Genomic DNA, 12,176 nt, shown 5'->3' with positions numbered 1-12,176 from the left:
GTACTTTGCTAAAGCACCTTTGGCAGTGATTACAGCCCTGAGTCTTCTTGGGTATGACGCTACAAGCTTGGCACAATTGTATTTGGGGAGTTTCTCCCATTCTTCTCTGCAGATCTTTCCATGTTCTGTCAGGTTGGATGGGGAGCATTGCTGCAGAGCTATTTTCAGGTCTCTCCAAAGATGTTAGATCGGGTTCAAGTCCGGGTTATGGCTGGGCCACTCAGACTTGTCCCGAAGTCACTCCTGCGTTGTCTTGGCTGTGTGCTTAGGGTCGTTGTCATATTGGAAGGTGAACCTTCACCCCAGGCTGAGGTCCTCAGCGCTCTGGAGCAGGTTTTCATCAAGGATCACTCTGTATTTTGCTCTGTTCATCTTTCCCTCGATCCTGACTAGTCTCCCAGTCCCTGCCGCTGAAAGACATCCCCACAGCATGATACTGCCATCACCATGTTTCACCGTAGGGATGGTGCCAGATTTCTTCCAGACGTGACGCTTGGCATTCAGGCCAAAGAATTCAATCTTGGTTTCATCAGACTAGAGAATCTTGTTTCTCATGGTCTGAGTCTTAGGTGCCTTTTGGCAAACTCCAAGTGGGATGTCATGTGCCTTTTACTGAGGAGTGGCATCCATCTGGCCACTCTACCATAAAGGCCTGTTTGGTGGAGTGCTGCAGAGATGGTTGTCCTTCTGAAAGGTTCTCCCATCTCCCTCGAGGAACTCTAGAACTCTTTCAGAGTGACTATCGCGTTCTTGGTCACCTCCCTGACCAAGGCCCTTCTCCCCAGATTGCTCTGTTTGGCCGGGCGGCCAGCTCTAGGAAGAGTCTTCGTTGTTCCAAGCTTCTTCCACTTAAGAATTATGGTGGCCACTGTGTTCTTGGGAACCTTCAATGCTGCAGAAATGTTTTGGTACCCTTCCCCAGATCTGTGCCGACACAATCCTGTCTCGGAGCTCTATAGACAATTCCTACAACCTCATGGCTTGGTTTTTGCTCTGACATGCACTGTCAACTGTGGGACCTTATACAGACAGATGTGTGCCTTTACAAGTCATGTCCAATCAATTGATTGGGGGAGGTGACCAAGAACCGGATGGTCACTCTGACAGAGCTCCAGAGTTCCTCTGTGGAGATGGGAGAACCTTCCAGAAGGACAACCATCTCTGCAGCACTCCACCAAACAGGCATTTATGGTAGAGTGGCCAGACAGAAGCCACTCCTCAGTAAAAGGCACAACAGCCCGCTTGGACTTTGCCAAAAGACATCTAAAGGACTCTTAATGGGAGAAACTCCCAAATACAGGTGTGCCAAGCTTGTAGTGTCATACCCAAGAAGACTTGAGGCTACAATCGCTGCCAAAGGTGCTTCAACAAAGTACTGAGTAAAGGTTCTGAATACTTATGTAAATATACATATTTTTTCATACATTTGCAAAAAAATCTAAAAACCAGTTTTTGCTTCGTCATTATGGAGTAAATGTGTGTAGATTGATGAAGTAAAAAATAATACATTTCAGAATAAGGCTGTAACGTAACAAAATGTGGAAAAAGTCAAGGTGTCTGAATACTTTCCGAATGCACTGTAAGGAGAGGATACCACTGTAAACTGTTGAGAAGCAGTGCAACTAAAGACTAAAACACCTGAGCAGAACTCAGGCAGGAAAGAGAGGTTTGCTAGAAGCATCCAGAATAAACACTGTGTGTGTGTGTGTGTGTGTGTGTGTGTGTGTGTGTGTGTGTGTGTGTGTGTGTGTGTGTGTGTGTGTGTGTGTGTGTGTGTCATACCCTGGTGTTTACAAATATACCAGAGGATGAGGCTCCCTGAGAGGAAGGAGTGGTCAAGAAGATGGAGAGACGGAACATTATTCACTCTAACATAATCATACTTCACCCTCACAAACTCTTCACAATTCACCCTTTCACACAGCTAAATGCAGTGCAGTGTGTGTCCGGTGTGTGTGCTTACCCTCTGCTCCAGAGCTGATTGGGTATGTTGTCTGAGGAGGGTCTTCAGAGGCCCAGCCTCTTTTCCAACGCTGCCCCCACTCCCCATCCCTGATAGGACGAGAGAACAACACTTCACCAATCACATCGCTTCATCACAGAAAGCTGGCATTCGTCGACAACCACAAGTATGTAAGTAGCCTTGCACGAGCCTTAGCTTGTGCGAGCTGGAACACCTCGACAACCATGCAAATCCCAGATGAATAGTGTCACTTAGACTACTAAGCTAATATCTACATAGCATGTATCATACACCTTTGTTAATGACAACATTCCCATAAATCTACCTGTGAGGATAGAGAAAGTTCACATAGCTGCTTTATTATCCCCTCTGTACACTACAGCATACTACGCCACCATAGAGACTTGCAAATGGGGGTGATTGTGGGGGGTCTGGACATGCCTTAAACCACACATTGGGGTAGAGAAACATGGGCAGGGGGTCACTCCAGGGCAGTTAGTATCGGGGCCAGAGACCAGCAGGGAAGAACATTTCACCCAGGTTAAGTGGGGTAAAGTTTGAGAGGAGCACATTTATGGCTGTTAGAGGTTGTAGATACAGTTTGTAAAAGGTGTTTTAGTGCTTCATGACTTCTGAACTCTGTGCCCTACCAGAGACTTTAATAAAGGCTATTTAAGTGTAACAAGTGTTATAAGGGGTGTTGTTGGGCTTCATGAGTCCTGCAGGCTGTTATAGTGTTAGAGACAGTTATAGACCTTCATAACCGTCCTACCGGAGGCCGCCAGCATCAGCTCTTCACTGAATGATACAGTCTTTCTCAACACAGACCCCTCTGATTGGACAGAGGGAAGAGGGGGTGGGGTGTAGGCTCTGAGGGCAGACCCAATGCTGCACAGGATTAGCCCAGAGGAAGGAAGGGACGGGGAATCGAAGGAGGGGGTGGGGGAACTGGGACAGAGGAAGACCCCAGGACGAGACACAAACCTCTCTGCAGAGAAAGAGGTGAAGAGAGAGAGAAAGAGAGAGAGAGGCAGGAGGTAGGGAGACAGAAAACAAGGATAAAAACAAGAAAACAGCAAGAAAAGCAGAAAAGAAAGAGACAGTGGAGGAGAGTCACATGATTTGAAATCTGACAGGGGAAAAAAAGGAAGGGAAATAAAACTCCTTTAGGAAGAAGGGAGTTGGGGAAGAAAGGAAGTGAGGGGGATCAAAGGGTGTATTTCCACCAGTAGGGGGAGCCATGTCCTGTGCGGGTTATTATGTGGTGAACACCAGAACTCTATGGTCAACAGCTGTTGTCAGTGTGATTCTAACAAAATGACTTGAAATAAATCAATAAAACAATGAACTGGGATAGCAAAATAAACAACACAGTGAGTTTCTGAGTGGGGATGAGGAAAGGTGCAGAGAGGGGAGGAGAGGGTGAGGAGGGTGGTGAGGTCTTACCAATCCTGGGTGTCAGACTGAGGTCTGTGTCTGAGGAGGAGGACTGGCGACTGCATGGCTTGGATGGAGAGAAGGGAGGAGGAGAGGAGGAAGGAAGGGTTCTGAGAGGCGTGGGGGGGCCGGAGAGGGGATGGGGGGGGTCCTCACTGAACACGGGCCTGCCAGGAGAACACACACACCCATCAGTCAGTGTGGGTGTGGTGTGGAGAGATGCTTTGCTGATAGATGTATGTGAAGTGTGTGGAGTGCAAATTACTTGGCCGTGGAACAGAAAGCCAAGCACATGAAGCGTAAGCACAGTGTTTCCCTTAGATTAATTTAGCAGCAGTGGGGGCCACCGCTGCTAAAGCATTGCCGCCACTCCAAAACATCTGACTAAAATAGGTGCTTCAACAAAGTACTGAGTAAAGGGCATGGCCGATTTAATTAGGGCCGATTTCAAGTTTTCATAACAAATCGGTAATCGGCATTTTTGGACACATTTTTGGATTCTAATTAAGTCTATGATTTGATAGAGCAGTCTGACTGAGCGGTGGTAGGCAGCAGCAGGCTCGTAAGCATTCATTCAAACAGCACTTTCCTGCGTTTGCCAGCTGCTCTTCGCTGTGCTTCAAGCATTGTGCGATTTATGACTACAAGCCTATCAACTACCGAGATTACGCTGGCAATACTATGGTGCCAATAAGAAAATCCAATAGTCAAAGGTATATTAAATACAAATGGTAGAGGGAGAAATAGTCAGATAATTCCTATAATAACTACAACCTAAAACTTCTTCACTGGGAATATTCTAGACTCATGTTAAAAGGAACCACCAGCTTTCATGTTCTGAGCAAGGAACTTAAACGTTAGCTTTTTTACATGGCACATATTGCACGTTTACTTTCTTCTCCAACACTGTGGATTTGCATTATTATAACCAAATTGAACATGTTTCATTATTTATTTGAGACTAAGTTGATTTTATTTACATATTATATTAAGTTCAAATAAAAGTGTTCATTGAGTATTGTTGTAATTGTCATCATTACAAATATATATATAAAAATCGTCCGATTAATCGGTATCAGCTTTTTTTGGTCCTCGAAATATCGGTATCGGCGTTGAAAAACCATAATCGGTCGACCTCTAGTCTGAATACTTATGTAAATGTGATATTTAAGTAAAAATAAATAATACATTTAAAAAAATTCTAAAACCTGTTTTTGCTTCGCCATTATGGAGTATTATGTGTAGATTGATGGGAGGGAAAACTATTTAAACAATTGTAAAATAAGGCTGTAACGTAACAAAATGTGGAAAGAGTCAAGGGGTCTGAATAGTTTCCAAATGCACTGTATATATAGTACCAGTCCAAAGTTTGGACACACCTACTCAATTAAGGGTTTTTCTGAAGTTTGACTATTTCTACATTGTAGAACACTAATGAAGACATCAAAACCATGAAATAACACATATGGAATCATGTAGTACCCAAAAATGTGTTAAACAAATCAAAATATATTGTGAATGAGATTCTTCAAAGTAGCCACCCTTTGCCTTGATGACAGCTTTGAACACTTGGCATTCTCTCAACCAGCCTCATGATGAAAATTCCAATGTGAACAGTTCCTATTTGGGTAAACCAAAATGTTTTTATATGTAGGTATCAGTATTTTGTCTCCCCCATACCCCAACTTCTTATCTTGCCAAATTTTTAAGGAGTTTTGTTTACACACCTCCTTGACGGTATACATTTTCCATACCTGGAATGCATGGATTTTTACAAATTATCTTTGAAAGACAGGGTCCTGAAAAAGGGACATTTCTTTTTTTGCTGAGTTTACTAAAAGGACACCAATAATAAGAAGAGACTGGCTTGGGCCAAGAAACACGAGCAATATGGACATGAGACCAGTGGAAATATGTCCTTTGGTCCCCAAAAAAAAAACTTAGGGTTCCAACCGCCGTGTCTTGGTGAGACACAGAGTAGGTGAACGGAAGATCTCTGCATGTGTGTTTCCCACTGTAATGCATGGGGGGAGGAGGTGTGATGGTGCTTTGCTGGTGACACTGTCTGATTTATTTAGAATTCAAGGCACACTTAACCAGCATGGCTACAACAGCATTCTGCAACGATACACCATCCCATCTGGTTTGCGCTTAGTGGGACTATCATTTGTTTTCAACAGGACAATGACCCAAACACACCTCCAGGCTGTGTAAGGGAAATTTGACCAAGAAGGAGAGTGATGGAGTGCTGCATCAGATGACCTGGCCTCCACAATCATCTGACCTCAACCCAATTGAGATGGTTTGGAATAAGTGACAAGGGAAAACATATGTGGGATCTCCTTCAAGACTGTGGGAAAAGCATTCCAGGTGCAGCTGGTTGAAAGAATGCCAAGTATGTGAACATTTTTGTTATTTTTTAATTTAACCTTTATTTAACCTAGACAAGTCAATTCTTATTTACAATAATGGCCTACACCGGCCAAACCCAGACGACACTGGGCCAATTGTGCGCCCCCCTATGGGACTCCCAATCACGGCCGGTGGTGATACAGCCTGGATCAAGACAAAGGGTGGCTACTTTGAAGAATCTAAAATATATTTTGATTTGTTGAACACTTTTTTGGTGACTACATGATTCCATGTGTTATTTCACTGTTTTGATGTCTCCACTATTATTCTACAATATAGAAAATAGTAAAAATAAAGAAAAACTCTTGAATGAGTAGGTGTGTACAAACTTTTGACTGGTACTGTGTGTGTGTATGTGTGTGTGTGTGTGTATATATATGTATAATTTATTTTAAAAAATGGGGGGGGGGGTGTAAACTTTTCAGTGTAAACTTAAATGACTAAAACCAGATAAAGTTTAGAAAGATAATGGACCTATATACACTGAACAAAAATACAAATGCAACAATTTCAAATGTCACGGAGTTAAAGTTCATATAAGGAAATCAGTCAATTTAAATAAATTCATTAGGCCCTAATCTATGGATTTCTGCACTGTCGGAACTACAAGCACAAGCATTTTGCTACACTCGCATTAACATCTGCTAACCTATGTGTATGTGACCAATAAAATTTGATGACTGGGAATATAGATATACACCTGTTGGTAAAAAAAAAAAAAAAAGGGGCGTGGATCAGAAAACCAGTCAGTATCTGGTTCAACCACCATTTGCCTCATGCCATTTGACACATCATTTGACACATCTCCTTCACATAGAGTTGATCAGGTTGTTGATTGTGGCCTGTGGAATGTTGTCCCACTCCTCTTCAATGGCTGTGCAAAGTTGCTGGATATTGACGGGAACTGGAACACGCCGTCGTTCGAGTCGATCCAGAGCATTCCAAACATGCTCAATGCCTGCCCATACCATAACCTCACCGCCACCATGAGGCATTCTGTTCACATCAGCAAACCGCTCGCCCACACAACGGTACAGTTGAAACCGGGATTTATCCTTGAAGAGCACACTTCTCCTGGGTGCCAGTTGCCATTGAAGCATTTGCCCACTGAAGTCTGTTACGACACCGAACTGCAGTTGGGTCAAGACCATGGTGAGGAGGACAAGCACGCAGATGAGCTTCCCTGAGACTGTTTTTGACAGTTTGTGCAGAAATTCTTCAGTTGTGCAAACCCACAATTTCATCAGCTGTCCAGGTGGCTGGTCTCAGACGATCCCACAGGTGAAGAAGCCGGATGTAGAGGTCCTGGGCTAGTTACACTTGGTCTACGGAGGCCAGTTAGATGTACTGCCAAATTCTCTAAAATGAACATCCAATTCTCTGGCAACAGCTCTGGTGGACATTCCTGCAGTTAACATGCCATAATACGCCCTCTCAAAACTTTAGACATCTGTGGCATTGTGTTGTGTGACAAAACTAAACATTTTGAGTGGCCCCAGCACAAGGTTCACCTGTGTAACGAGCATGCCATTTAATCAGTTTCTTGATATTCCACACCTTTCAGGTGGATGGATTATCTTGGCAAAGGAGAATTACTCACTAACAGGGATGTATACAAATTGGTGCACAAAATGTGAGAGAAATAAGCTTTTTGTGCATATGTAACATTTCTGTGATCTGTTATTTCAGCTGATGAAACATGGGACCAACACTTTACATGTAGCGTTGATATTTATATTTAATCATTTATTTTACCCCCTTTTCTCCCCAATTTCGTGGGATCCAATTGGTAGTTACAGTCTTGTCTCATCGTTGCAACTCCCGTACGGACTCAGGAGAGGCGAAGGTCGAGAGCCGTGCGTCTTCCGAAACACAACCCAACCAAGCCGCACTGCTTCTTGACACAATGCCCACTTAAGCTGGAAGCCAGCTCCACGCTGACACGGTCGCCGGGTCAGCGTGGAGCTGGCTTCCAGCTGCGCCCGGTCCACGCCCGGTCCGCCACAGGAGTCACTAGTGCGCGATGGGAGAAGGACATCCCTGCCGGCCAAACCCTCCCCTAGCCAATTGTGCATCGCCCCATGGGTCTCCCGGTCACGTCCGGCTGCGACAGAGCCTGTACTCGAATCCAGAATCTCTAGTGGCACAGCTAGCACTGTGATGCAGTGGCTTAGACCACTGCGCCACTCGGGAGGCCTCGTTGATATTTTTGTTCAGTATATTTTTTTATATATAAGATTATCTTTCAGAACTAACAGTCAGGGAGAAACTAAATTACCAAATTTACATGGCATGGGGCCCCCATTGATTTAGTTATAATGTTTAAGTGACTCAGCATAAGAACACGGCACAAGCCATGGCAAAATGTGTAGAATTGCAGGAAATTTGCTTTAAAACAGCAACAGTTTGTCTCTGCGGCCAAGAGGGCTTCTAAAATCTTGGGTCGGGGACCGCACCATTGGCCACGCCCACTAACACACGTTTGCAACACCCACCACTTAAGCACCATTTTGATCCAGAAAAAAACTTTACCACCGCTGCTGAAAAAAATTCTACGGAAAACACTGGTAAACAGAAACACAGATACTATATATCCAACTGAGGAGGAAAGCACGGCAGAAACACACACACACACACAACATGGGCCATACCAACACAACACCAAAGGAATGAGCAGTTTCTTGTAGTGGAATTTTCAATTCACTTCCAGAATAGACTGAATTGAAATGGAATTGAGCCCAACAGACTCCTGAGTGACTGCGCCTTGAAGACAAATAAAGTTGACTAAACTAAAACTGGACTAAGAGGGGTGCTGAGGAAAGGTGGAAGGGATGGATCTGCTTGGGTGGGTATCTAATGTCTAACAGTGGGAGTGGCTCTGCCTGTAAGGGCTCTATGATTGGCTGAGGGGGACACAGGAAGAGTTTGGGGCTGTGGATGTCACCATCTTCTCATCTAATGGCAAGGAAGAAGGGGCTCTCTGGGTTACTTTTTATTTTAGGAAGGGGGTGGTAATTATCTCTCTCGTTTCTCTGTCCCTTGCTCTTTTGCTCTGGCTTTCCCTTTCCCCCCCTTTACCTCTGTCTCCTTACCTCTCTTTAATAATCTCTTCCTCCCACTCTATGTACCAGTGAAGACCCATGTAGGAACACAGAAGTTCTGGGACAATATTTCTCTACCTCAATCCCCTTCTCTCTCATTCTCACTCTGAACCAGTAACGATCAGCCTTCCTCTTTCCCTCCCTCCTTCACTCTCCCTCTTTTTCTCTGTCCGTACCAGTGAAGACCAAAGTAGGGACAGAGACAGAGAAGTTCTGGGAGTGGGACAGTCTCTGAGAGCTGCAGGTTGAGTGGACAGGGCTGTTGTGGGTGGAGCGACATCCGTGGGCCAGGGGAGACCTGAACCATTCACCACGCAGAGACGGACAGAGTGGACGAATCCAAACGCACACAGCAAGAGAAGAGCCAATCCGTGTGCAGCAAAGGTAGAGAAGAAGAGAAACACAACACACCACAACATTGCAGCAAAGAAAAATAGAGTACAACAAAAGACAAGACAAAATATGAGGTTCTCTACCCCCTCCTTTTGCATTTTAACATGCACCTACATGCTGTAGCTCCTTTCATCCCTCCCCTCCATCCATTCCCTTTTCCATTCCTCTCTGACCGTGCACTAGCAGTAACAAGCTCATGCATAGCCCTCAGACATATAACTCATCTAGAACTCACTAGAGAACAGAGAGAGAGGGAGGCTGTACAGGGAGGGGGGCTGTGTGTATGTCCCAGATAAGGAATGTAGCCATGTCACATGATTATAATACACAAACACTAGGGCTGGGCAATACAGCCAAAATATCATATCACAATATTTTTCCCAATTTATTTTACGGTATGACTATTTTATGTTTTTGAATAATAAAATAACTTTATATTCTTGATGAGTGGTTAATGACATTAGGGTGGCAACACAAATGAAGTGATTTCAATGGGGCTTTCTCCACTCTGTTTCATACTGTTAAATCCAACCTCAAACAAGGCAGCATAAAACGGGCAAAGAATCTAAGACTAGTTAATTGGTGAACTGTTGGAATCATGGAAATATAATTATTATTGTAATTAAATAGTTGGAATATAGTGGGAAGCACAATGAATACATAGTTGTTTGAACGAATGAATAAGCCAGGGAGGAATTATTGACAGATGACCATAATTGTAATGTTACATTACATGGTTTCTTACCTCATGTAGCTAGCTAGCTAACATATTTATGCTTTGCCTATTCTTCTTTGATTTAGAATATACCGTTGCACAAACAACATGCTTGCTCTGGATGAGTACATTTAGCAAGCTAGCTAGCCCACTAACTAGTAATCAGCATTAGCGGCTAACTCCCTAAGAAATTACAAACTAGCAGACAGTAAGATACACAAACTAATAGTGTACTTATAGAACGCTTGTGGAAAGTAGCATGTCACCAACATCTTGTTGCATCTATCTGACCATGCAGACTGAACAGCAAAAAAGTGCTTGTGACTCAGTGGTCGAGCAACTGCTCTTTCATGTGACAGGGGTCAGAGCTTGGTGTGGAAAGCAGCATGCAGCTGGGCGATAGGTGAAAGACGACTCAAGTAGCAAACGGAGCAAACTATAAAAACTGACATCACAAGCCCCAGATTTCCGTATCACATTTAACAACCAAAGTATTGAAATACCATTATAGGAGGGTAAAGAAAAAATCCAAACCGGTCCGTGCATCAATACCGGTATATAGTAAAACACAGTATACCGCCCTGCCCTAAAACAGACCAAAATGTTGAGAGCTCCAAAAACACAAACAGGAGTCAGTACAATGGCAGGAGACAGACACCCTCTCCCTCTCTCGCATGCACACACAGGCTCCATGCTCATGCGATTATTCAATACTCACTCTTTGCTGTCCTTGGAAGGAGAGTTGCAGGCATTGGATGCGGGGGCGGTGTTGGGGAGTGTGTGTGTGTTGGTGTGTGTGGTGGTGTTGGGAGCCATCCCAGGGCTGAGTTTGTCCAGAGTGCAGGCGGTGCCGATGGCTCGGACCACCAGACCTGACTCTCCCTCCAGATCAAAGCACTGCAGGTACCCCACCACCGCATTACCACCCATCTCCAACACTTTCAGACCTATCTTCCGCTGCAGCTCACCTACACACAAACACAGAAGAAGAGAATGTTTAATTTAATGGAGTGGCTGCGGTTCTGGATTTTCTGGAAACCTGATTTGCCATGGCTAAGGATACAGAGATTTCTGTTCTTGCACAGGATTTTATTTTACGTAGCTGCTGCTCAGTGCTCCGCTGCCCTGTCCTTGATCGGCAATGAACGCCTTTGTCTGGTGTAGCCTTCAAATTTCCATGCCTCAGTAGGCAATTAAGCATACGCGCGGGTCCTTTTTCAGGAGGGGAGTTAGGCTACATGTTGTACACAAAAAAATATGAACATGTTTGTACAAACTCGCAGATTGTTTTTTGCCTCAATGCAAAACTCAAGTGGGGAGTTACATGCAGTCTAATTAGGGATGTAATGTTATTTTTTTATCAACATTGCAAACATTGGCTAAGCAGGATGCAGACAGGCAAATCAAATCAAATCAAATTTTATTAGTCACATACACATGGTTAGCAATGTTAATGCGAGTGTAGCGAAATGCTTGTGCTTCTAGTTCCGACAATGCAGTAATAACCAACAAGTAATCTAACCTAACAATTCCACAACTACTACCTTATACACACACAAGTGTAAAGGGATAAAGAATATGTACATAAAGATATATGAATGAGTGGTGGTACAGAACGGCATGGCAAGATGCAGTAGATGGTATAGAGTACGGTATATACATATGAGATGAGTACTGTAGGGTATGTAAACATAAAGTGGCATAGTTTAAAGTGGCTAGTGGTACATGTATTACATAAAGATGGCAAGATGCAGTAGATGATATAGAGTACAGTATATACATATGAGATGGGTAATGTAGGGTATGTAAACATTATATTAAGTGGCATTGTTTAAAGTGGCTAGTGGTACATTTTTACATAATTTCCATCAATTCCCATTTTTAAAGTGGCTGGAGTTGAGTCAGTATGTTGGCAGCGGCCGCTAAATGTTAGTGGTGGCTGTTTAACAGTCTGATGGCCTTGAGATAGAAGCTGTTTTTCAGTCTCTCGGTCCCTGCTTTGATGCACCTGTACTGACCTCGCCTTCTGGATGATAGCGGGGTGAACAGGCAGTGGCTTGGGTGGTTGTTGTCCTTGATGATCTTTATGGCCTTCCTGTGACATCGGGTGGTGTAGGTGTCCTGGAGGGCAGGTAGTTTGCCCCCGGTGATGCGT

The 12,176-nt window shown here is 44.0% G+C and overlaps 1 protein-coding gene across 18 annotated transcripts in view; it reads right to left on the bottom strand.

The window, feature by feature from the left end:
* The window catches only part of LOC139539999 (C2 domain-containing protein 5-like), a 63,374-nt gene that overhangs the window by 30,975 nt on the left and 20,223 nt on the right, over positions 1–12,176 (bottom strand). For 13 of the 18 annotated variants that reach the window (XM_071343469.1, XM_071343471.1, XM_071343472.1 and 10 more), the window contains exons 7-9: positions 10,740–10,989; positions 3,410–3,567; positions 1,964–2,052 (exon numbers count right to left, since the gene is read on the bottom strand). In XM_071343469.1, coding sequence (XP_071199570.1) covers positions 1,964–2,052; positions 3,410–3,567; positions 10,740–10,989 — 497 coding nt within the window. Of the gene's footprint in view, positions 1–1,963; positions 2,053–3,409; positions 3,568–9,089; positions 9,212–10,739; positions 10,990–12,176 lie in introns of all 18 variants that reach the window. The other 5 variants (XM_071343473.1, XM_071343486.1, XM_071343485.1 and 2 more) reach the window with 1 other exon arrangement.

This window comes from Salvelinus alpinus, chromosome 15, assembly GCF_045679555.1.
Source record: "Salvelinus alpinus chromosome 15, SLU_Salpinus.1, whole genome shotgun sequence".
NCBI classification, from domain to species: Eukaryota; Metazoa; Chordata; class Actinopteri; order Salmoniformes; family Salmonidae; genus Salvelinus; species Salvelinus alpinus.
This window is presented reverse-complemented; position numbering and strand designations above follow the sequence as displayed.